The sequence below is a fragment of the Drosophila guanche genome, unplaced genomic scaffold, assembly GCF_900245975.1.
Source record: "Drosophila guanche unplaced genomic scaffold, DGUA_6, whole genome shotgun sequence".
Lineage (NCBI taxonomy): Eukaryota > Metazoa > Arthropoda > Insecta > Diptera > Drosophilidae > Drosophila > Drosophila guanche.
The window spans coordinates 786,352-813,574 of NW_022995750.1; the positions used below are offsets into that span (position 1 = coordinate 786,352).

Consider the following 27,223-nt stretch of genomic DNA (forward strand, 5'->3'; position numbering starts at 1 on the left):
GAAAAACTACAGCGGCCGAAAAAGAGTTTTTGATGGCCCGACGATGACTATGGACTTGGCCCAGAAGCAGTACTGGATGGGCTTTGGCTTTGACTGGGGATGTGGACTGCGGACTATGGCTGCGCCCCATGTCCATGGGCATTCCTCCAGCAATAAAAGTCAAGCGCGAGTGCCAAGCGACATGGAACACAATTTATCACAAGGCACAAATGATCAAAACAAGGCATCCATTGAGAAGAGTCGAGTCGAGTCGGCTCTCTCCTCTAGTGCCGCCACCAAAGCCAGAGGCAGAGGTGCAGAGAGTCAGCAGAAGGCGTGGTCCAAAACGAATTTTCCTTAGTGGGTGGAAAAGCTCTCCTTTGGATTCAATTGTTCGGCAGAACGAAGGAAACGCAGGGAATGGCTCAGGGTGGGGGCAGCATGTCTCGAGGCGCAAAATAACGTGGAAAATTTACAAGATGTTTTCGATGCGATAAATAAAGTTGCAAATGTTGCAAATGTGAACTGCATCTGTGGCTGCCGCCACTCCCTACCCCCCCCCCTACCCTGCTCTCAAGCACCTCCTTTTCCACGCATTTGTACAAATTGAAGCAGCAGAGAGGAACAGAAAGGAGCTGAAAGGAAGCAGGAAAAGGGAAGTTCTTTCTTTGTGTTTTTTCTTCTCTTTGCACTTTGGGTTCTGTGGCTTAAGCTGGAAACTGGTTCAAATTCTGTGTGCCACGAGCCACCAGCCACCAGCCACCAGCCACCAGCCACGGAGAGCTTTAAGACATGTTTATTGGCCATTGCACATCGGTTGCACATTGCCTGTTCCCCCCTGCTCCCAAGGCAGTCAGCGGTGCTCTAGTCGCGATTTAAATGTTTCTTTCCACAAAGCTCTTCGCTGAATCTCTATCTGTATATCTGTGTATCTGCATCTGATTCTGTCTGTCTGTGTGGTCGCTGGGATTTCAAAGAAATTGATGGGAATTTTAGCAGGGATTGTGCGTGGTGTTTCCTGAGGTAAACTGCGCCAAAGAGGTTTTGGTTTGTAGGGTCTTTGAGTATTTCAAATAAAAGAGAAAGCGGGCATATGTCAGCTGGGTGGGGATAGGCAGTTTTTGCATATATTTCATATTTTATGAACTGCAGTTCAAATTAAATTCTAAAGAAAGAAATTCCCTTTTCCACACTCAAACAACTAAAAGTCGCCAAATTTACTCTTCTAAAAATGCAGTTCCAAAACTCAACAAGGAAAAGCGTAATTTTCACTGTGGAAATTGTTATGGCTTCGCATTTGGATTAATAATAAATGCCACACGCCATTCGGTGGCACTCTCCACACCAGCCCCCTCCCGGGTGATTGCTGTGGCAAATGTTTATGGAAGGAATTATTTTGGGGCATATTTAATGGGGCGTGGAAACCAGTAAAATGTTATGACAAGACCCAATCTCCTCCCTGCCAAACACACAGGCGTACAAAGTAGTTGAAAGTTTTGAGAGAGTTCAGGCAGCAGCCATTAAAGATCTGACCCCGTAATCTATTCAATTAGAAGGAGAGCCACAGGATGACCACCAGCAGGAACAGGAAACTGCAGGATAGAGAGTTTTAGGAGTAGCATTTTGCACGTTTTCGCAGGAACAGGAACAGGAACAGGGACCCTGAGAGGGGGACAGAGCGAGGTGCGCTCCGATGTACGTGTGCATGTGGCTGCCGCCATTGTTTGTGAAAATTATTTTATAATCATTTTATCACATTTTGCAAACAGAGCAGAACAAGGCTGCCAGCAGCAGGAGTTAGGAGCAGTCGAAGGAGCAGCAGCAGGACACAGCGCCAGCATCCCATTCCCCGGATGAGCATCTAAAACTTTCAATGGCACACCTGCTGCCAGGATGTTCTCCCCGTAGAGATTCTATCGGAAAAGCCAGACGTGTTTCCTTCACTCTTCCCCACCGAGATAACGACAAGGACAGCCTCAAAGGATATGTGTGTGTGAGTGTGTGTGTGTGTGTCTTCTAAAGCTTCATTTTCCTTTAGACAATGACAAAAATGGAGGATAATAGATAAAATTAAGTGCAACTGCAGCAGACAGCAGCCACAGGGGGCAGGGGAGATGGAGTTTGGTTTGCCGCTCTTTGGTGAGTGGTGTTGGGGGCAGGGGAGGCAAGATGACTTTATTGTCGCCTTTTGTCAATCGATGCCAAGACCCGTACAGACACCCGTACCGCCCCACAGCCTTAGCCAGTATCCCAAAGAGCCAGGAGCCAGGAGCCAGGAGCCCGCAGCCAAGAGGCCAAGTCATGGACGCCATTAATAAAATGCATTCAATTGGCTTCGTTGGCTCCTGCCTCTTGCCATTTGACACTCCAGTGAAGTGGCTTCCCCCCCTTGCCTTTCTTTTGGCCATTTTCCATTTTCCAGCAAAACGTTTACTACAAATTGTTGGGCAAACATTGAGCATATTGAAAAGGATTATTTTTATGGGAGCCAAAAATTTCTTAGACATATTTTGTGGCTGCGAGAATGTTGGGGAATTTGCATGGAAACTATGCGGAAATTCGATTAGTTAACGACCATCAGAAAGTGCTTTAATCAATGTTATTTATCCATGCATTTCTTTATTTTATCGATAAAAATGTCCCCACTGATAATTGTGAATTACTTCTTCAGAATTAATTTCATTTCATGGTACAGCTTCCGTCAGCCACTGATTGGGATTACTCAAGAAATGCTGTCGTACATTTATGTCTCTTAATCTTAACCAATTTCAAGACTCTACTTCCGCCGAATGTTATCCAAAGATCAAGAAACATGTAGGAATGTTTTCTAGATTGATGCACCGTTTTCCCCAATGTTTTTCACTGCCTTAAGACACGAATTCCAACCTCAATTTATCTTTCAGAGAATTTTATAGATTATGCTAAGATATTAACTTTAATCGTAAATTGTTTAAACATTTATCGATAAGGCGATATGCAAACAGTTATCGCAGGCCACCCTGCTCTACTCACTTCTCTCTCGCTCTCTCTCTTCTAGCTCTTCTTTTTTTCCCTTTGATTAAAACCACTTCTAGAGAGGCGGCAAGGGAGCGGAAATATTAGTTCAACAAATTGAATTAAACATTCTGAGAAGCACTCGCAGCAAGACCTTTTTGCACATCAAACTTTGCTTAACCTTTTTCCCCACCGCAGCCCCTCTTCCACCAGGAAAATGCGTGGGAAATGAGCAGCAGCCAAGGCAGCAGCAGCCGAAGCCTTAGGCCTTAGCCTTTTGCAACTGTAATAAGAATGAAAGGCGTTTTAACCTTTGCAATCTTCTCACCTTTTGCCAAATGGCCGCCTCCTCTCGAGGCAGCAAAACATTTGCCACAGAAAACTGAAATGAAGCCGCAAAATTATACGCAAATTTGTGTAATTTTTCCTGTGTAATACTTTTAAAAGCAGGAAAGACCAAAAACCCGAAAAAGGATCTACCATTGACACTCACACACATGAATTCAACCTGGATTTTTTGGCCGGATCTCTGCCATCCCTTGCCATCATCTTTATGGGCGCAGAAACAATAATAATTTTTAATGAGCTGTAAAGTATTTTTTACAACTCTTTTCGGTTGGGTTGTTTTTAGCAAAAGCGAAAGTCGACTTCAAGCATTTTGTATGCTGAAACATACTCGTTGAAGCCCTCCCCGAACTCGTGTATATTCATTATATTTATTCGGTTATTCATTAAATTTGATGTCTCAATTTCCGTTCGGGGGGCATGCAACTTCCGTAGATCGAAAAACGCCTTCAATGAGGCGCGTCGTCGCAGTCGCAGCTCTGTTGACTGTTTAAAAACACGCCCAAAAAACGAGTTCGAAACAGACACAAAAAGAGCAGAAAATATCTGTAAAGTGCTCTGAATGTCGGTGATATGCGTGATTAAACAATGAGTGGAGTGAAAGGGGAGAGTCAAATGGGAATCGAGTGGAGTTCCAGGCACCCCTCCCCACAACACTCGTTTGTTGATTATTTTTGCACCAATCCCCCCTTGTCCCGTCTTTACATCATGATTGTTCTCCTTTTTCAGATGATAATAAATATGCTGCCATCTATTTTTGGGGTCTGGAATGTTTTGTTTTGTTTTGTTTTGTTTTGTTGTTGTAGGCGGGTGTGTCACTTAATGACTTTTCCGCTGAATGCCAAATGGTGTGCAGAGGAGCAGCACTCGCACGAGCTCTGGATGATGGAGTAGATGGAGTTGCAAAGATATTTGTATTGGTTTTACAGTGTTTTGTTTTGTTTGGTGGAGCTGCCACAGGTAACTGATGATTCAATGAAGCCTTCAAACAGAATGGAACTTCAGCACTGTCTGAGTTTGATCATAATCATTGTTGCCAATGGAAATCGATGAAGTGTGCAGATATTCCACATAAAATTCCATTACCATAGGAAGTGGCAGTGGAATTTTAACTTTACTTCAAATATCCGCACAAAAAAAATTGAATTTGTACAACAGAAAACGACGTACAGTTTACAGATTATTTTAACTTCGAATCTTAACCCATCGAAATCCTCTTTCAAACATCACTAAAAAACCAACAGAAACTAAAAACATTTTAAGCCCTAACCCGCTCTCGTAGATTTCTATTTCATTTCGAATGCAATTAAATGGGTAACGTGGTACTACGTGGAAACGGGGAATCGTTGTTCAATTTCCTGATTTATTGCCAGCTAATCGGCTTAAAAGTGATTTCCAAGCGACTGTTTTAGCTACCCCCACCCCACCTTGTCTTCCGTCATTTTGTTTGTTTTCTGTTTTCAGTAATTAAGTGAATCCGATTCGGCCGATTTCGATGCAGAGATCACAAAACACCCAGACAGACAGAAGCTCTTTAAAGCTGTGCAAGGAAAAAGACAGGGGAGGAAGAGACACAGAGCAGGAGGAATAGCCACAGCAGAGAAGCGTCTAGGAGTTACCGACTCTGTCTCTGATTCTCTGGTTCTCTCCACTCTCTGCCACTGCTAACGTAATATATTTGCATTAACCCAGTGACACATTTTGACATAATCTGATTAATTGGCGTCTAAAGGAGGCAAATAAATTGAGCGGCGACTAATGAAGCTGCAAGCAAATAGAGCGTGGAGCTTGGAGCGTAGATTGCAAGAGGCAAAGCCAGAGGCGCCTCCCAATGCCAGACAGCGCCCACACGAGGCCACCATCTGTTGGATGATTTCCAGAGAGTGCTTCTCCGCACTGGATGGAAAATGGAAACTCTGTTCCTGCAATTGCCATCAACTTGTGTGTTACTCATTGATCCCCTCCGCCTCTCTGCGTCTTTTTTTTCCTAATACCTAATTGATGTCAACGGCTTGGAGGCAACCAGGAAGATTGAGCAACCAGGCCAGACGCCAACCGCAATATCTGTGGCTCCACTGGAGAGGCAACTCTATCAAAGACGTGTCAGAGCCCCCGCTTGCCGCTCAAAACGAACCCTTGGGGCGGGCGGCATTTATCTTTTCTTGTGGTTCCATGCGGCCTCTCAGTGGCACTGCCGCTCGCATTTGCGACCGCCAACGCCGCAGAATCAATCAGGCATAACATTGCCGCCGCGGCAGCTGCCTCCTCCTCAGAGACCCTCTGTCCCTCTTGGTGTTTCTTTTTCAATTTATTAAATGACATTTGCTTAGCATATTTGCCTAGATTTTTGCATACACTGCGCGCAGGCATGGCTTAGGGGGCAAGACCCCAAAGCATCAATTTTTAATTTCATTAGCAAGGGGGGGAGTAGGGCATCCCCACCACCCACCACCCACCACCTACTCCTACGATTACTACACTTTTTTTTCCTTTGTTTTGTTTCATTATCTGTTTTCCCATTTTGCATTTTCCGTTTGCTTGGGCATTTTCCCGGCTCTTGCTCTTGCTCTTGCTTCTGGTTCTCGAGGTTTTCGAGGCGTTGCGCATTTGAATTTTAAATGATTATTGATTTTACATTTCTCCCTTCCCTTCCCGGCCCGGCCCTGCCCTGCCCTGCCCTATGACCACACCTTTTTGGCCTATTTTTGGCCACTGAATCTCTGTGGTTTGGTTCTTCTGCCCCCCGGTTCAGGGTCAAACAAATAAACAGACAGCTTTTTGCTAATTATCCAAAGTGCATGGTTCAAGTTAAATAAACAAAAGACCATCCATCCCCCTCTCTGTTGGGGGTCTCTTCGTTCGTTTTGCCTTTCCTTGAATCTCTGCCAAAAAGTAAACAAATTCCAGATGCGAGTGGGAAAACTCATCATGTATACAAAAGGTGAGACGAGAAGCAGCAACGCCACTGCTTTCCTTCTGCTGTTCTCTCTTACTCATCAATTATCCGATTACTTATCCACAAAATTGCAGACAGGTGCCGCTGCTGTGCATTTTGTGTTGATTTTTCACTAGAGAAAGGCCAAATACCTTTCCAAAATAATAGACTAAATATGGATTTAAAAAGAGATTACAAAATAATGGCCAAATTTTATGGGGGCGTGAGTATAACTAGAAGATGGATTGAGTTTACTAACAGAGATTTTGAATCAAGGGAATTCTGGACACAGTTATGCCATGGAATATTGAAAATCTTAAACATCGCTTGCATGCAACTGCCGATCGACCAAAAACAAGCCAAATTCATACACCAAAATGTATCTCATAAGTGGCTTATCGGATTGGTTTCGTTTATGCGAAAACACAAACCAAACTTTAGATAAAAGCATCATCTAATCAGCACACAAAACAGCACGCTACTTCCATCCATAAAGGAAATCCGAAAAGGTTTGTTTTAATAAATAAATTGCACAGCGAGAGAGAGAGAGAGAGAAATGGCGGTTGCATTCGAATTTGATTCAATTAAAATAATCATAAAACGAAATGTTGTTTATTTTGGGCAGCAGAAATGTAAATAAAAATAGTTCCAAAAAACAAAAACAAAAAAGCAGAGGAAACCAGAAAGAAAATATAAATATTGTTATGCATGTTCGAGTGGCAACTATGCAAATACTCATGCCTCATGCCACTCGTTGTGCCACTCGTATAAATCGCACAAATCGATTCAATTATTTTCAATTGAATTCAAGCAGAAGAGGCAGCAGCACTCGGGGCAATACTAAGAACGAACGAATGGATGGATAAATGGATGAATAAATGGATGAATGATTGCAGAGAGGAGTTTGGAGAGCAGAGGAGGCAACAACATTCCCTCATTAAGCTCTGATTTGATTCCACTGAAATTACTTTAAACTCTCTCTTTTCTGTCCCTCTTAAGCAAAGGATTTTTGGCGGCTCATTAAAGTCGCATTTGGGTGAAATTTGTCGCAGCTTGAAACTTTCTTTCCTTCTTTCTTTTTCTACTGTGTAAAACTTTGCACTAAATAGTTTTCAGAGTTAACACGCTGTCGCTAAGACCCTCAGAGCTAATGGAGTGGCCAAAAAACTTTGAAGTTGATTAATGATGCGTAGGCAAAATCAACAGTATCTCATGGAAGACCCTGCCCGAGATGTTTCACTCCCTCTTTTGGGTATATTTTCTGGTCAATTGGCTTGTCAACATTTGTACAAACATTTGAAGCTCATTAGAGCATCCGAGTCACTCGTGGCATTATGAATACTTGTCTTCAGATTGGTGGACTCAGACTCAGCCTCAGCCTCGGGTGCTGTCAATCCGTTTGCTTGAGTGATTTGCATAAAATGTGAGTGAATCTTAAGCTCTAAAGATGTGGATTCTGATTGGATTGGGGCTGAAGAGTCTCAATGAACTCCGCGTGGAGCAGGACATATTTAATTGAGTGCAACTGCAATAATGGTTCAATTAAAACAGCAATGACAGCAGCTACAGATGCGGCAAGTGCCAGTGGAAGATACACAGGCACCAGATAAACACATTGCTCTACAATTAGTGCAACAATTTTTTAATTGATTGAAACCGAATTGATGACAACCAGCAGCAGAGGCTCGCATTTTGATAGCTATAGTCCAAGCGGACTGCTGGGGTTGGGTCCGCTGTGGTGCGTGTGGAAGCGCTAAAAAACGTATCGACACTGCAGTACGTACGTGTTGAATGCCACCAATTGTGGAAAGTGTAGAACCAGACAGTGTCTTGGTTTCGTTTCCAATCTGTAAATACTTGCGAGACGCCGCAAAAACGAACAAAGGCTGATGCTGTCAGAATGGATTACCGCACCTGAAAAGTGCAAATGCAATGCCAGAGATACTTATGCCCAAACACAATGCCAGCTGTTCATTCAGCTGATACTTTGAGTCATGCAGTGGCAGTAGCCAACAGCAGCAAATACTTTTCTTTAAGCTCCTCGTACTTCTCTGGTATTCTTTTTGGTAGATATTTCTCCGAGACTTGTGAAGAATTTATTGGATGGGATGGGATGGGACAAAGTAATGCAAAATGCACATTTATGCCTGTCAATCTTTGGAATGCGCCTGCAGCAGAAACACGTCCTAACAGCTACAGTTTAGAGCTTACACACATATTTATATATTCCCTTGACAAACGTGCAGATACAGATACAAGATACTGCGATATTGGGGCACTCCTAAAAAGTCTCCTTTCGCACTCACCCTACCCCTTCCCTTTTAGCCAGAAAGCCACACATTTTCGCCCTGACATGGACTTTCCTTATGCAATCCGGCAGATACTTTTTCGCTCCTGCTCCCCTGCTTCCACTTGACATGCAAAATGTGTGCACTGGCGCCTGGAGCGCGCTCGTCTGAGGCTGACGTCGTCTCAGTCTGAGTCTCTGCAACGAGTGCCATTTATTTGGCTTGGAATGGCATCGAATTGAGTTGCCGTCTGCTGCCATTTGCTGCATCTGCGGGCCTATAAATAAGCACGTCAAACAGTTAACACCATTAACTGCATATTAATTGGCCGAAATAGACACCGAAGTTTCTCGAGACTCTCGAGACGCGCTGCATCAGGATTAAGCCTGCTTCAGCCTCGACATGGCCGGCTTCGGACTGACATTTGGCCAATCCAAATCCCAATCCAAAGAAGGCATTGCATGTTGTTTGGCCAGAAACGCAGGCGCAGGCGATTGAGTGTCATATTTAGTTGGGGCTGGGACTGTGGGGGAGAGGTATTTCCGTAATGGAATGGAGTGGAAATGTTTTTAGGTGTTGAAATCGAAGTAAATTCTTGACGTCTCTAGCTAGGATACATTTTCAGTTTCTAGTTTCTAGTTGATGCTTTACTTTAGGCTTTCGTTTGCTTGAATTTTGAATTCCTTAAAGCTTTCCAAAAAAAAGAATCTCTCCCTCCTTGTGGATTGCCTCATCATTATGGCATGTGTTGTGGGTAGGCGGGGCCCTTCCAGCGTTAATTGCACCAAAATAATATTTGTTCTTTCTCCGCCTTCGGCTTCTCCCTCCTCTCAGAATCCTCACTAATTTTCCGAGTGCTAGTAAAAGAAATGTTTGTATGTATATATGTTTCCCTTGAGAGAGCGGAAGAGAAACACCAACTAAAACAACCGCAGCATGTAGTTGTTGTTGTTGTCACTGCAGTGCATTTCTTCTTGCATCTGACAGATACATTTGCACTCGCTCGTAGATACAAAAACACGCTCTTAGATACAAACAAACACACACGGACAGACACTCTCAGAGATCTGAGGTGTAAGGGGAAAACTCTACGCATGCATATATTAAATGCAATTAGCATAAACAATTTTCAGCTTTTAGCAGCAACAGCAGCAGCAGCAGCAGCAGCAGCGACAGAAGACGAACCGAAGCCCCGTAATCGAGTGCTGCATGCAACAGCATAAGGGTATGAGCAAGGGGTAGGCAACACATGCCACCCCGCCACAACTAAATCTGGTGGATCTATGCATATAAGGAAGAAGCTTGAAGTCTGGAGCCTGCAGCTCAATCTAGTTGCAGCAGCAGCAATTTCTGAATTTGCGGATAGATTACTTTTGGCCAAATTTGGCGCCAGATTGGATGGAAACAACTTTAAAGAGGCAGAGGGAAACATTAATTTATAAAAGGAATTCAAGGAGAATCTCCAATGCAGTAAGAGCACTGAGCTTAAAGAATTCTTTAGCTAAACACAAATTAAGTTTTAAAAACGATAATGCATCGTTTGAGTACCCTCTAATGCACTCTAATGCACTCTCTAAAGCACCTCCTAAGCTGTATCGCTAGTACATTCATATGTATGTATTTTCCACAAAGTATTTTCAAGACCCTTCTGCTACGACAATAATTTCATAATGCAGCTGCAAAAAGTTTCGAGTAACAAAAGTATACAGCATTTTCTGTCTCTGTCTCTGTCTCTGTTTCGTTTTTGTTTCGTTGTTTATTCTGTGTTCTTGGTTTTTGGAAAGCTCTTTTCCAGATGTACAGAGCCAGAGCCAGAGCCAGACCCAACCAGTAATTGTAGAACCAAAGTCCACAGTAAAGCGCCGAAATGGAAGCCCCCCTTTTCAGAACTGCACATGTGGGTATGTATGGTGGTATCAGTCGTTTTCTGGTGTCTGTTTACACAGAGTTTTACACACAGAATAACAGACTGACGGACGGAAAGAACGAAAGACAGAAGCAGATCTCAAAATGAGTACATGTGTTGCCATAAGTATGTGCATATGTAAATGCCAATTGGACTTCTTGACATACGATCATGACGTTTTAAATGGCGTTTAGATTACGTGAAATGTGCGAATATTTTTGGGGTAAATAAGCCCCTCAGTACCCCTCCATTGCCCACAGAAAAAACACTCATCCCATACCATCCGCAGTGCAAATGAGTGAATAAATGAATATTCGAGAAATTTCATATGTATTTTTTGGCAAGGGGAGAACGTGGGCAGTCGCAGTTGCAGTGGCATGGGAATGGAAAAGCAAAGCGCTCGCTCGCTCGCTCGCTCGCTCGATTAAACGAAAATATTTATGAAATATGATGTTGATTATTACTATTTGAAAGACGATCTTTGTGTGGGAATGGCGTTATCAGAGTTATATAAATAAATACACAAAAATGCAAGGTCGAATCGGTTAACGGAGTGAATGTTGAGAGGGAAAAGTCATGTTGTTATTGAAGGATTTACGAGCTATATTTCTGGGAAGAATTTAACGTTGAGTGGATGTTTTTTTGAAGGAAAATATTTACTGAAAATAATATGTATTGCAGCTACTCAGGAATTTATGAGACTGAAAGGCTAAACCATGTTTCGGGTCATGTGTCATGTGGACCCAAAGGAGTTTATTTTAATGCTCATAGTCAGCTGTCAGCTGCTTTTTTTTTCTAGAAACCCATACCTTTAAGTGTTTAATTACTCTGTTCAGCAATGTTTTCCTTTTAAATCACAATATTTTTTGTACAACAATTAACATTTTTCGATGGCCCCAATTTTTGGTTTCAATTGAGAATTATAGAGGTTGAGAGGAGAATAGCTGCTCTCTCTCTCTCTCTCTCTCTCTCTCTCTTATCGCTCGTCAGTCAACCGATTCAATTGGGTCAAGAAACAGACACTTTAGATCGGATGGATGGTGGGGTTGGGAAATGGGGTTCCAGTTCAAAAATCCCCACAGACAAGCAATTCATTAAATAAATTCTCTGCTGCTGCTGCTGCTGCTGCTGCTGCTGCTGGTGCTGCGTTTTTTATTGGTCATTAATTTTTAGAGGCCTGTCAACACACAGCATCTCAACATCCATAAAAAACCAATAGAAACAAGATCTCCAAGGAAACAGAGAGGAGGAAGAGAGACAGCGCTTAACGAGTATCCTCTATCCCGGACTTATCATTCGTTTTCTTACGATATATATGTGTCATACAAATGATGTTCTATGGGAATGGGGAATGTCTTCTGATGAATATTACAGAGTATTATTATTGGATGAGATTGTTTTTGGTGGCATTCAGGGGTTGTGGGTGCTCTCGGGGGTTAAATGAAAAACACACGCAAAAACAGAACACTGACAAAATGAAAAAAATAGGGAAGAAAAAGGGAAAACATACTTTGAGCGTGTTGGAAATTAGAATTTCAGATACAACTGAAACAGATTTTCTCTGCAAAAAGAAATAATATAAATGAATAGAGAAACAACAGAAAAACTTAGAAATTAAATAAAAAAGAATGAGGGAATACAAATTAATAATATTTATGCGTATTTTCAGAGAGAGAGAGAGAGAGAGTTCTGACATCATCGATTGTTGCGGATGGACGGCGCTCGTATTAGGGGCACACACACAGCAGGGCACCCCTTTTGAAGACAACAAAGAAATGGGTGGGGAGAGTTTTAAGTGGAGAAAAAATAAGTTAAGTTAAGTTAACCTTGAACTGGGGCAACAGATGGCGCCAAGAATATGTTGGTACATTTGAGTCATTTGCATTCTAATTGAGCCACTCACACGAAGATGATATTTTTGGCTGGAGAGAAGAGAAAGAAACACAGACAGAAGCAGAGGCGGAGGCCATTTCGACTGCATCAGAAGCGGCAGCGACTGCAGCGCATACAAAAGAGAGATACCAACATCAAGAATGAGCCACGGACAACCAACTGTTAAACAGATAATAAACAGACCTCCGCGTCGACGATAAAATACTCTGCACGAAGCTTTTATAGCGGCTTAAGCCAAGTCTATTTGATCTCCTCCAGTGTAGGGTATTCATAAATCGCACACTATTGAGCATTGAGCAAAAATATCAACTAAGAGAGATGCTCAGAGGCAGGGGAGCAGCACAATCACTGGAACCGAGACACAGAGACAATGTAAATCCAGTCGAGATAAAAAGATAAACAAAAACAAAAACAGAAACGGCAAAAAAATAAAAAATCATTCCTCATATGGAAACAAGATGCAAGGCGTTGGAGTAACAAGGCTACCCAATGACACTCGAAACGATGACAAAGATAAAGTGGTTGAAACGAGAAGGATGCAGGAGAAGAGAGATTAATGTATACAGGGGGAAGCAATGGGAGTGTCAGAGTGAGAGAGGGACAACGGGACAATAAAGAGACAACCTTAACAAATAAACTGGGGGACAACGACTAAATCTCTGGCTTCCCTCTTACACACCCACTCATTCCTCCTCCTCCTCCTCTTCCTCAAAGAAAAATTCAATAAAATGCAAAGTAAATAATAATAAACGACCTTGTCTAGGAGCAGACAGGAGGAGGCAAACAGCATATTTCCAGTTCGGTATTTCTTTTGGCCATATTTCTCTTTCTCCTTTTTGACAGTCGCGGAGCGTGGGATATGAAAATTGGGAGTGTGGGTGTGTGCAAAGGTGAGATGCAAATGAGATTTTTTCCTCCAAGTGGATTGTTCAGGTCTTATCTGTGGATTCTTTGGTAGGCAATTAAATGGAATCCTCCATCCACCATTTATTTTGCACACAATCCACAATCGCAGCACAAATATTTGACATCATGAAAGATGGTACGTGGGCTTACAAATGGAGATTCCCTTTCAACAGGTTGCAGGATGAATCAGATGGGGTTTGATGATGAGATTTGCATTCAGTTATATACGAAATATAGTAAAGAAAACTTCCTTAGAGTTTACAAACGTTATATCACTGCCTTTTCAAGATTTCAAGATTTTGTAGTCCCCCAAAAATAAGTATGTAAGATATCATTTTTCTGCTGTAAATTTCTGTGGTGTTTGCCATTTATTTTTTCCTGAGCTGGCAAAATTCTGCTTAACGCCGTTGTCATATTTGCAAAGCAATTTTTTCCATGTTCCCAGCAAGTTAGGGGGAAACAAAAATGAAGTATTGAATGTTGAATATATACTATGTATTTTTTCGATTTATTTTATTTCGTTTTTATTTGAAAAGCTGCTGTGGTAAAACCGTTCTCCCCGCGAACGACCATTATTACTCCGAATGAAAAGAAAACCAATGGAAAAAAAAAGAAAAGCGAGTGCGCACAATTTTAAACGTGACTGTTACAAAGTATTTTGTTTCATTTAACACACAGATGCACAGCACAATCACAGCCACAGACGGCACACACACATACACCGGGGTACACCGCATAAAGCCTTGTCGCCGACGTTGACGAAAAATTATTATAATAAATTCGACCTTATTACTCTTGTTACTTTCGTTTGTTTCTACCACAAAAAGAACACGCGAAATACACAGACGAGAACATCTGAAAAACACCCAAAACAATTTATTTTCGCTCTTTTGTGTTTGCCATTTTCCATATTTCATCCGCGCGCGTGCGTTTTGAATTAACCTTTTCGAGCGCGAGAGCAATCCTTGGGATTTCGTCACGCGAAAACACAGTTACCGAACGATCGATCCTCGAGTGGAATTCCTCGATCCTTGTAGTGGATTCTATTAACCGGTAGAGGGCGATTGATCCCGAAAGCGACAGACAACTTTTCAAGAAAAAGCTCAACCTTACGCGCCGATGTCTCGGCAAAAACAACAGCACACCGGCCGCATGCGTTATATGCTTCACCCGTTGCTTGGGGTTGCTTGCTGGTGCAGCGGGAGCACAGCACAACTCCACTCCAAAACGAAACGGAAACTGGTTCTCGTGCTCGCACGCACGCTCTCTTCTTGCATACTCTCTCACTCTCGGTCTACGGAACGAAACTAAAACGAATGCATGCACGAACTTGTTGCTTTTGGTGCCATAGCCAGTAAGTAAGATAACTATGATCAGATTATGCAAAAAAAGAAATGCGAGATATGTACAAATATACAATTTCAATAGGTTATTTCTTTCCAACTAGTAAAAATTTGATCAACATCTAACAACCATGAGCTCAACAGACTTTAAGGGGTATCCCTCACGTCGACCTGCAAAGCTTTGCCTAACCACTTGCTTAAAGTTTTGTTTATGTTAGCATCTGGAGCAACTGTTTACGCTGTCGCTCGCTCTCTGTAGCTTACGCTCTCATTCTTCCACCTCCACTTACGCTCTCAGCAACAAGTACGTCTGTTCACTCTCTTTGCTCATTAAGTGGTTGTCTGTGTTGAGTGGCTTCTTGCACTCTCAACAAATTGAGTGCCGCTTTTGAGTGTGTTTCAATCGTTTGACCAAATGAAGGCTTATTTATTGCCTGGTTTTTCGGTATATTTCGATCCCATTTATAAATGCTCTTGTGTGTGTCTCTCTCTCTCTCCCTCTCTCTCTCTTTTGGTTTATCTTCCCGCATTTATGTTTTGTTTTTGTTTGTTTTTACTCGTTTTTATGTGTTTTTTATTTGATAATTTACACGCATTTTTGCGCGCCTCTTTAATGAATGATTTTGGTGAGTCAGCATGAGAATATCAGGGCAGTAAAAAGGGTTTGGGTACGAGATTTATGAGTGTTATCGTACATCAATTAAATTTGTAACAAAATGCTTATGAGATCCGTAGAAATTTCAGAAAAGAAGAATGTTTTCTTTCGCTGTGTCTTTCCTACTAAATAGAAGCCAAAGAACACCCAAAACCTCTCTCCTTCCCCTCAGCTTTCTTTCCGTCTTTCAACTCTCAATTATTTCGAGAAAAGCAAAGACCATAAATAAAAAAATAACAGACAAAATTATGCTTCCTTGTGGCTTTTCTTCTTTTCTCCTCAAAGACTCCAGAAAAAGAAAAATGCAAAACGGGCAAAAATAATTTTCCCATTTTCGGCCGGCGCGCCGCCTCACGCCTCACACGTGACAAAGTGTGAAAAATGCCTCCGAAACGAGTGGATCATAGGCGGAAAAACGAACCGTTTTTTTTTTCTTTTTCTATTTTTTTCGTGTGTGTACTATGTGTGGATTGTCTTAAGCCTACACTTGCCACAAGAGGCAGGCAGACAGACAGTCAAGCGGTGGCCAAGGATGTGGCAAGCGAAATTTATTAACACCCAACGCGACACTCCAGCAATAGTTTCTGTCTGTCTGTACGTACGTTTGTCTATCTCTAGCCGGAAAAAAACCGAAAATCTATTTTCGGTCGCATAATTTTCTTTTCCAGTCTGCCACCACCTTGTAGGGCAGCAGTTTTTCCTGCCGACACCCGCCTCGCACTCCTCTGCATATTTATCTTCAGAAAAAGGCGATTTGTCGTCTGCCAGTCGACCAGGCAAATGGTATCTGGGAAAATTGTCTTTTGGGTTTGCCTTTGCGTTCGGATTTCCTGATTTCGTAAATTGAAATTGAATTCTCCTCTGGCTGGCTGGCTTCCATTTCTAATTGTTTTTCTCTTTTCTTTGGCTATCGAGGCTCTCCCTGCCTGCCTCTTTGTCTTTGCTTTGAATTTTGTTTGGTTTTTCATTTATTGTCTCTGGCAGTTATTAATAATGATAAATTTTTGAATGGGTTTTCAATTTTGGACGAAGTAAACTAATTTAGAAGGGAAACAACTGAAGACTATTTGAAATATTACAAAGGAAGTCCAGTAGGTCTCCAAATTAGAGTTAATTTTGATGGAAAGAAAGCCAGACAAATCCTGAATTGTCCCTGAAAATAAGTTCAGTTTTTATTTATTTATTTGGCAAATGTTTTGCCATGGAATAAATATTATTTACCCGAAAAAAATGTTAACTCGATTTTGAGCGATACAAATTTAGTTATTTGCCTCACCAAAAAATAACTCGAATTAAATGTGGGAATTTACGGACATTTTTTGATATTTTTATTACGGAACTCCCATATGTCTGTCTGATTTGCATTCTGCCTCTACTTATTATCTCTTCTTCTCTATATATATATATGTATGTACATATGTATGTATGTTTCCCTTCTCGATGTCTCTCTCTCTGTCTCTCATTCAATTAAATGTTAAGCAAAGCCAATTAGAGAAATATTCCATGGCAAAATTGTTGCCCTAGGCGGACATTTACCAACTGTTTGTGTGTTTACCCCACGCCGTGGCATACACACCACAAAATGGCAAATATTTATGAAACAAAAATCCTCCATCTACAGCCCCTAAAGGGTCAAGAGGGTGAAATTGGAAAAAGTTGACTACCGCAGAACAAAAAAAAAAAACGAAAAGGAGAAGAGAGCAGAACAGAAATATTGACAGGGAAAATGAATTGGCCAAATGGTTGGAGCCAACCAGCCACACGTTTCATATAGAACGAGGACAGACACTGCTGTAAATGTATGTGTGAGGATCTGTGTTTGTGTGTGCATCCCACTCTGTCTGTGTGGCTATATGAAACACAACACGTTTGACAATTATACATTGGATACATTTCGTGGCATATTTGCAAAGGCAAACACAAAGAAAAGCATAAAAAGAAAGACAGAGCGGAAAAAGAGAGCACGGAAAAATGTATGAAAATCAACAACAACAGCGAAAAGCGGTAAAATAACAGCAACAACAGGAGAATAGGCGGTAAAAGAACAACAACAGCAAGGGGGAAAAGCGGTAAAAGGAAACACACACACATAAACGTAAAAATGGCACAAAAAGTCATAGAAAAACAACAGGGACTTTCAGGGAGTGCAATATGCGGTTAAAACATTGATTGTGGGCGTGGCAAAGTGGGAAGGGGAATAAAGTGCATACAACTAGAGAGAGACTGGGGTGGCACATCCAAAGCATTTTAGCGTGACAATCAATTGATTTCCCCAGCGATTGACGACAGATGAGAGATGATACATTTATCTAGGATATTCTAGATGTTCGTTCTCTGTTACTCATTCCCCTTCTGGGTTTCATATGTTTTGTTTTAATGCCAGAGGCACCATTTGGCATGGAGTATTGTGTTAGGAACATTTTAATTTATGTACATATGGTAGAGAGTCATTTAATAGATCTTGGATGCAATATTCATTAATTTCTTGGTGTTTCTATAAAAAAGAAAAATAAACATTGCTAAGCAGCAAGGCCTGGCCATTCATCTATTTATCTATATTGTATTCGTGTAAGCTTATTCAGCAGCCTTCCAATTTCAGTCCTAACAATTGTATCGCCATCTCTCAGATGCAACTTCAAAATCATAGCATACTTTTAGCCCACCAGCTGCCATCTGCATTTACTCTGTTGTGGTTTGAGTCTTGGGGTTAAGGGGAAGATCAACACACAAACATGGCATATTTATTAAAAAATCGCTTTGAAAGAAAATCTACAGCAAAATTGTTTTATTAACTTTTTAGCCAGCAGCAGCAGGACAAAAATTCCTGCAGTAATCTCTGTTTATAAATTATATGAGAATTTCCATAGATAACATTTTCTCGAGTATCGGGTATAGGGTGAGTAACTTTTTGGGCAAGTGTGGCTCGTAAATCACAGGACACAAACACACAGGCACTGGACCCACAGGGGGACCGGGACACACACTGCGTATGAGTGATTTATTAAACTATTTTGCAGGACAGAAAATTCTAAATTGATTTCATTGTGTGAGGGTGGGAGGAAGTTCTACGTTCTGCAACCAAACAAAAAGGAAAAACTGCAAGCCCGAAAAAAGAGAAAACTTGAAACTTTCACATGTGACATTATTTTTCAAAGGCCAACGACACTTTGCTAGTGCCACAGCAGCAGCAGCAGCAGTAGCAGCAGCAGCTGTGTGGCATGTGCCTCCCCCCACACATATAAGGGGTTAAGTGGGTAGCGGCCAGTGGCCAGTGGCCAGGACTCCAATATCGACCACATGTGGTTAAATTATGGCCAATGCTTCGACCAGTCGCTCCTTGCCACATTTTTCTAGCAGTTTTTCGAGCAGGAAATCAATGAAACATATTTCAAAGCGTTAAGCAATTGCTTTTTAGCGTCCCATTCAACATGCCACTTACATTCGACGACCATTTGGAGAATGCCACATGGGATGCGATTCCCGATTTCCCCTCTTCTATTCATTCATTCATTGCTCTCGTCCCTGCCCCTTAATGTTGCTGTTGTTGTTCGTTGCGTGGTCGAGAGCTAACTCCATAAAATTCAGAGTCACTTTGGAATTATTTGCCAAATGAGCCAGAAAATAGTTTTGTGGCTGGCTTTACGCCCTCGCCCTCGCCCTCGCCCTCTGTGTCTGGCACTTTCTATCTCTATTCCGGTTGCTGCCCCCAAAAACCCTTTTCATTAGCATGTGACAGTGGCAACAGGATTCCAAGGACTGATGGACTGAAGAACTTCAGTGGTTGATTGTGAATTTGCAAAGGAATTTTCGAGCGTGACATTGATGTTGATGTGTGCCACCCCCCGTGCTCCATGCTCCATGCTCCATGCTCCTTGCTTCATTCTCCATGCCCCATGCATCATTTGGAAATGCACTTCCACTTGCACTCCTCGAAGGGAGGGGGGTTGGTTTGCCCTTGTGTGGTAGAGCATAATGACGGGGGGTTGGAGAGAGGGAAACTGCTGTGCAGTTTAATTGAAGAACCGCCTCCCACTCTGCCGCATTTGTGTGGGTTTGTCTATTGGCAAGTACCAATCAAACTTCATTAGGGGTACAATGTTCGATTGTCAGGGACTGCAGGAATGGGGAGGCCATGGAATTCAGAGGCTGAAAGCGAACGCAACGGAGATAGCTACGGATCAGTGCTGAGAGATGGTTGAGGTTTATATCTGTGAGGGAGGGCAGATGGAGGTTCTTCCAATCTTAGTGGAAAGATGTGATGATTCTTCCTTGAGCTTTGCATGGAAATCGAAAGATTGTTCCTAGAGGGATTTTGGATCATTTTCTTCGAGGTATGAGAGCAAGAGAGAGAACTGAGAATGATGTTCTCAGAGAGAATTAAAGGTATCCCCAAGCCTACTTATCATGTGTACCTACATACAAATGTGCATACATATATGCTCCTCCCAGCCCCCTCTTAGCTACCTTCCCTCTCCCATCTCCCGCCTGGTTGTCTGCCTGCTGCCTGCATCTCTTTTAATTTCATTAACATTATCCACCGTGTCAGCAGCAATCTCTGCCATGCCATGCCCACAGAAACACCAATTTTTCGCCTCCTGTCAGCGGTTTTTGCCTGTTAGGCACGGCATATACGCAACCCAGGAGGAAAATTATGCAATGTGCAGGCGAAAAAAGGAAGGAAAAACTTTTTCTGCCTCTCCGTGCTATGCAAATGCAATTTTCCGTGCAAAACTTTTTATTCAATTAATAGGAAATTTTCAGTGTGTGGTCAATTAACCAGGATGGGGAGCGGAGGCAGGATGTCAGGATGGCTGAATGGCCATCCTTGTGGCTTTGCCACCCTCCTGCTGGGTCTGTGGCTAAACTTCAGCCTCAGCTATTTGGCGACTTCATTTAAAACGATGCCCCAGTAGCACCCCCATCCCAACCCCCATCGGCAGAGCTCTAATAAAACGCTCAGAAAAAGTTTTCTATTTATCGTTGTCGTCTCTCCTCGGAATCCTTGTAATTGTTTTAAGTTGCTTTTATTAAAACTTTTTTTTTTTAATTTCCAACTTTTCTTGACGTTATTTTTTTTTTGGCTCACTTTCTTTTGTTTTCCCTATTTTTCCTTTGCTTTTCCGCACATTGTTAATTTTGTTAAAGTTTTTTCCCATCAGTTTATTTTCTCTTTTTTGGATAAATGTATCGCAAAAATAGTTGAGCTAACTGTTCCACCCGAAAAACAGAGTTTTCCCCTCTGCACGGAAGGTGATTTTGAAGGGCTGAAAAAGCGCACTAAATGGTTAAAAATGTTAAGTACTTTGTGGAGAATTTTTTGCCCCCCAAAAAGTTGAGATTTTCATTTTAATGGAGTTTTGTGCAGGGGTAAAACGAATTTGTCAAGGATCATGGGCGGTAAAATGGTTATTAAAATTCGGTTAAAACTATTCAGTGGATGGCGGGCGAGGCTTACCCTGCATAAAATTCTTTTTTTTTTTGAATATTTAGAATTTATTGAATTTTCGGTTTGAAATTGAAGTGTTTTTTCGTACATTTAGGGCCAGAATTGGGTCAACATTTTTTTCTTTGATTAGAATCTGGCTCTGGCTTTTGCTGCAGCTGCAGCATAAATGTTTACCACAAAAAATGACAGGCAATAAAATTCTCGAATTGCTCCCCAAAGTGTGTTAGAAATTTGATAAATAAAAACTGGCATACAAGGAGGCATATTGCTGGGAAATAAGTAATCTTTGCAGGAAATTATTTCCCGAACCTGCTGTCATTTTGTCGAGGAATTAAATTCCTTAAGAGTGGCCCTTGGAGTTGACGTTCTCCTAATATTTCTGCGCTTCGATTCTCCAACTTTTTACCTTTTTTAAGCAAGAAAGTGTATTTCTTTTTCCGCCCAACATTTCCACACACCTTTTCCGTCCATTTTGTTCTTCCAGAGATGTTTTTTTTTTTGTTTATCTTGCTTGGAGGCTCTTTGGATTTCTTGGAGGATTTCTCTGGGTTTTTATGACTATTGCCTTTGGGATTTTGTTGTTGTGTTTGCTGTTGTTCTGTGCTCTGTGTTGTGTCCCCTTTGGAATATTGTTTTTCCGTTTGTGCGCCATTGATTTTCGCTTCGACTGCCCGCAAAAAGGAGTACGTGTAGTGTGTGCGAGGAGTGGAATATATCCCCCAACAATATGTGCACTTTATGCGCTTTGATATTTTATACATTTGTATGCGGCCCGCAGCCCCATGGCTCCTCTCCACTCTGCACAACGAGTTTTTACTTTTGTTTTTGCCCCCCATTGTATGTGTATCCATTGTTTGCAGCAGACTGTGTGACATTTTTATGCGATCAAACATTGTTGCATCAAATTTACGGTGCGTATGAGTAACGACAGCAGCAGCAGCAGCAGTCAGGGCAGAGCAGAGTCTTGCCCGCCACACCCACACCATTTCGTAGCCACTTTCGTGGTGGAATATATTATTCTGTTGTACTGTAGAGCTCGCTGTGTTTTTTTTTCTGTTACAACCGAATGACAGACGTCATAAAAAACACACTTGCATTTATTAGCCACACAAAAAAAGAGCAGAATAAATATACAGTGAAAGAGAAAAAGCAAGAAATAAAGAGCAAAAAGAAGAGCTATTTTTTTGGCTTGGAAACAAACAGCAGCTGCCCTTAAAGGGTGTACAAAAAGTGCTCATATTACCCACTTCGATAAGGGTATCCCCATCGAGAGAATGTGAAAAAACTATCACACCATTGGAAAATTGAAATTGAATCAAGTATTTTTCACACTGCTTTAAGCAAGTGGGAAATGTGACACAAATTGAGAGTTCAACTAAATAGTTTTTCGCACACTTTCGCACAGCAAAGACAGCACAGAAAAAATGTGCCACTAGAAGCACGAATTTACCAGCACAAATTGGAGCGGCCCGCACCCGCACCCGCACCCGCTTTTTGCGCATCAAATTATGAAACTGTCAGGATGTGTAAAAAGTTGTTGGTGGATGGGAAAATCTCTACGACTTACCGTCATGTACTCATCCAGTCGATGCTTCCAATTGTCAGATCTATCGATTAGATTGTTCCATTGCTCCGAAAGTTTGCCCACCTCACGGCGAATGCTGCGTGTTAGCTCACGGCTCTGCTCCTCGGCGGACATGTAACGTGAATCGGAATCGTGATTTGCTGCAAAAAGAGAGATAAATACATAGAAGTCAAATTTATGAAAATCCAAAAGGAGGAGAGACAAAAGTTCTGTCAGCCCAAAAAGCAAATATAATTGCGAGGAAAGGAGCTCCTCCTTCTGCTCCTTCTGCCCCTGCTAGTGCTCCTTCTGCTGCTACTCTCCAGGCACGTTCGAGACTCCTCCGAGTCCTTGAATTATTGATGATATTATGACTCCTTAAGTTGGCCTGATTATACTTCAAGCAACTTTTGATTATGCCGATTGTCTGTGATTAAATTTTCCATAAAACGAGCGCTCAAAATGGACAGGTAAAAGCTTCAGGGGATACCCAAAAACAAAAGGAAAATTTAATTGGTTTCCACTTTGGCACTCTCAAAACTCCCAAGGGAAATTGGAAAGGAATCTATTTCCCCTAGCCTTTCCACCCCGTGGAAATTAAAGCCAAATAAATATCAATGACTTTAAGCCATCGATTAGCTGTCGATTGTCAGAGGGAACCGCAGAGCGAAGACCGCGGAACGCGCTGTTCGGGATATTTCCAGGCAAAAGGAAAACGAAAAGGAAAAGTGTCATGAAATTTGAAAGACAAACTGACGCGAGACGCGGCAAATGCAATAGGAGAGATTCAGTGACTCCGCAACTGACAGAGAAGACAGCAGGACAGCGGGACAGACAAGAGTGGCAGCAGTGGCAGCTGCTCGCAGGAGACACTGACACACAAAAGTACAGCAACAGCCACAGCCGATGGAAAGTTGGCTAAATCCGAATTTAATTTAATGCACGGACGGAGACGCTGAACAACTTTTATGGCCAAAAGGAGAGAGGGCAAAGGATGAGCAGCTCAAGCAGCCAGGACCCGAGGATGAGCACTGAGTACTGAGCTAGGGTCTCCTCCATGGACAGCTGGTAATGTGATGCTAAGCAAATATCGAGAGTTGAATACTTTTCGAATTTCCTTCTGCCACTGAGACGAAGGAGTTGAGCAGATATTTCCTGGCATGTCCTGCTCTGGACTCCTCTTCTCTGTCTCCTCCTCTTCCTCTCCATCAACTTTATCTTCTTGTAATATTCAAATTCAATTTAAAGATTGAGTTTATCGCTTTGGATGTTTTGCTGCTTTTTGCTCGCTTCACTTGATTCAAAAGAAAGAGACAACAACAGAAATAGGAACAACTTTTGCGCTTTTCAATTGGAGTTTTATAGGGGAATACCTATAGGTCCAGCAATATCCATATAAATATGACAAAGATCATCTGTCGTAATAGTCTCGCAGATATTTAATGAGAAAATGCTTTCACATGTGCATCCAGAGAATATTTCTTTGCCACTCAAATGGTCTTCTTCTGGACGTTGATATGCAATGACTGCACCATCAAGTGGCCCATGCGACACCAAGCCAAAGCCTGTTACGCGCGGAACCTAGCAGAACGCAGACCTCCTCCCGCCCAACCGACCGAGGGGCGCTGCCGCATGACGCGCGGCGCGATTAACCGAACCGGTCGCGAGCATGCAGGAAAGATAGATGTTAGGCTAATATTCGAGGAAAATTAGAGCTAATCATAACTAGACTAAGCTAAGCTATAGCTAAGCAAGCAAAAATTACCAAAATCAGAAACAAGACATGAGTCTTGAGTGGCTTTGTATTTCAAATTAAATATTGATGATTCGATGAATCGATAAGTTAAGAATAATTGATCTGTCTGTTGTGACAATAAGTAAACTTTGCACAAAATTCAGTTGATAAACGATTGCTACCACTCTTAGATTTGTACTTTGGGAGTACGACTTATCATATCTGTGAGCAAAAGTCTCCAAATTAATAACTGAACTACCAGAAAAATCATTTGAGAGCTTTAAAAGCAGGGAGTCTAAGCAGAGTTGTTGAACTCCCAAAGCAGATCAAATTCAATTTCTATAATCATTACAATTAATTTAGACCTGTTTTAAGCGCACACAAAGACACAGAAAACACAGAGAAAAACAGCGGGAGAGATAAAGCGTCTGGTGACCCACAAAATAAACAACAGAATGGCTGAAAATCAAAGGCCGAAAAGGGACGCACATACACACAGGCACATTCTGACTGCCTCTCTTTCGCCATCTCTCTCTCTCTCTCTGATGACTGGCACTAATAGCGTACTAATCGCACTAATTGCTCTGGTCGCAATTATCGTTGACGCCTCCTCATCCCCTTGACCCCTGCACCCACGAAAAAATCGAAAACAAATCCCCAACAGTTGGTGTCGTCTCCTCCACGAACTCTCTTAACCGAGCTCAAACCCACACAGCCATTTGCTAAATTGTTAACTACACTCTAAAAAAAAGAAGAGAGAGGGAAAGGGAGAGAACTACAGAGAGGGAGAGAGAGAGAGAGTCGGTACGGTAGTACGGTGTGGTTTGGTTTTGGTGCTCTGGCGGTGTGTGGCTGTGTGTGGTGGCAGAATCAATTGGCAATTCTCGTGGCGCTCGCCCAACAGTTGTCTACTTTTAGGCGCTCACGTAGCAAAAGTGTACAATACCTACTCCTCCGCCACTCCTTCACCACACCACTCCAATCCCTGTGTGTGTGTGTGCGTAGAGCTTTGCTCTAAGCTTTTGTAAAATAGTTAAATCAAATTCTTCCTACATGTTAGTTTTCATTGATTCGCATGGAGAGACCATCAACTCACACGGAGAAGCAGAGAGGGAGCAAAGAGACTCTCAATCAATTGTAAAAGAAACCCACAAGGCCCCGGGGTATTTGCGGGGTAGTAGTTGATTGAAACCTTCGGGATTAGGCATTACAATTCAGTTAAATGTGAAATTTTCTGATTTATTGTAAAGTCAGTGCAAGGCAGATGGTTGATGATTCGTTTTGAAATATAAACTTAAACTATAACTCACTTTTCATTTAACTTTACTCAAAGAACAGCCTCTTCGCTACTCTCCATTCTTCTTTTTCCCCTTGCACTTTTTACAGCCCATCAAACTGATACTTTCCCACTGACTTTTACACTGATATCCGCTGAAATATCCCCGAAAAAAACACACATACTAGATTCACGAGATGAACTTTTAGTGGCAGCTTAGTGGTGGAGTGTAGAGTGGGGGCAGGGGATTTTTCCTTTCTTTAGTGCTGTTGAATCGTAAAACAAAACTTACCCTCTGTATCGCTGGTGTCCGAGACGGCAGCCTCATTGGCAATGTACTGACGACCGCTCGTTAAATTGCTCTCAACAATTGGTCGCTTATCCTCCAATTGGCGGCGAAAGGCTTTATGATCGTCCTGCAAAAGCGGATAAATAGAACGAAATAAATGAATGAGAGAATGAACAAATAAATATATAAAGATATATACATCATAGGAAAAGTGGTCAAGCGCCATAAACTATGAAAAGGAATGGCCAGTGGCGCGGCTCTCCCTCTCTCGACCTCTGGCCTTGCCTCTGCCTCTGGATCTGGCTCTGCCTCTCGGCCTCTATGTCTGCCTCCTACTTGGCAATAAATTCGCTCGTGTTTAATGCATTTAGTTTTTTGGGGGAAATAACACAAAATGCAACAATAAACAGAACTTGTGCTCTGTGTTGTGCTGTACTCCTTCTGGCTGTATCCTTCTTCAGCGTTTCATTCATTCCTTGGGTGCCTCGACTGGCAAATAAAATTCTTCAAGCCGAAATGTAAATGTTCGGCAGACCGTAGCTTAGTGGCAGGCAATAGATTTTCCACAGTTGCCTCACCACTGGCACTCCCCAAACTGGGGAGGCTTTTCCTTCGGCTTCCCTGCACTTTTTTGCTATTGAAGGAGGGTTTTCCACACTCTTTTGGCAGGGAATTTCCACACTTACTCCGAGTTGTCCTGAGTTCTACTTAGAAAGGGATTTCCCTCACTCTGTCTTTGGGTGGGATCTTTCCCTCACTCCCTCAATGGGAGTATTTCTCACACTTTTTCTTCAACAGGAACTTCCCTCACTCTTTCCATGAGGTTGGGCTTCCCTCAATCTTTCTCCCCACCCACTTTATGGGTGAAAGTTGACTCATTTTTCTCTCTCTACTTCGCCGCTTGCCAGCTAATGGGAGGCCAGTTGAAATTCAAGTGCCTCATGCTGTGTTAGACAGTGTGTATTTTCCACTCCCCTCCTGCGGAAAGTGGCCTTCTTGAGTATTTTTTTCTCCTGGCTCCCCTTTCTTTGCACACTCCATGCAGGGCGATGGAGACCCTTAAGTGATTTCTTTCACATGTAGGAAGCTTCCTCGTCGTACCCCGTATGTACATGTTTTTGACATAACAAGCATCATTTAACAATTATTTAAGAATTCCAGAAACTCCTGCATGCAGCATCCAGTATCCAGGATGTGTGGGCGCAGCCTGAATCCGAAATTTGGTCAAGAAAAACTACGCACAAACAGAGGATTTCGGATTCCAGGTTGTGGCTATTAAATACACTGAGATGTGGGTCATTAGCCAGCCACTCCCACAAACCAATCGTAAATTTATGACTAACATTCGAATTGGAATGTGAATGAAAATAGTACTAAGACAGCGGTCTGGGGTACTTTAAGACAATTCAAATACTTGACTTGCATCTTGAGATGTGCTTTAATCAAAGTTTGAGGCGTTAAGACTTGAAGGTAAAACGAAACAAACTAAAAATGAAGAAAAACTTATGGATTATCGTATAGGTACGCGAATCAAGTGTGAGCATTTAGTAGAATATCAAGGGGATTCAAGGCAAAGGTCTAGAAAAATATGATACGTATTTAAAAATCTAGTAACTTGTCACTGAGCGCCTTGTGAATGTCTGTCTCTCTTTGGATAGTAGATCATTTG

General features: G+C 42.1%; 1 protein-coding gene across 21 annotated transcripts in view; it reads right to left on the reverse strand.

Moving 5' to 3' along the window:
• Positions 1-27,223, reverse strand: part of LOC117586131 (dystrophin) — a 155,982-nt gene that overhangs the window by 14,764 nt on the left and 113,995 nt on the right. For 13 of the 21 annotated variants that reach the window (XM_034276003.1, XM_034276005.1, XM_034276019.1 and 10 more), the window contains 3 exons: positions 25,558-25,681; positions 22,258-22,415; positions 11,958-12,008 (listed from right to left, as the gene is read on the reverse strand). In XM_034276003.1, the coding sequence (XP_034131894.1) occupies positions 11,958-12,008; positions 22,258-22,415; positions 25,558-25,681 (333 nt within the window). The remainder of the gene's footprint in view (positions 1-11,957; positions 12,009-22,257; positions 22,416-25,557; positions 25,682-27,223) is intronic. The other 8 variants (XM_034276016.1, XM_034276004.1, XM_034276006.1 and 5 more) reach the window with 1 other exon arrangement.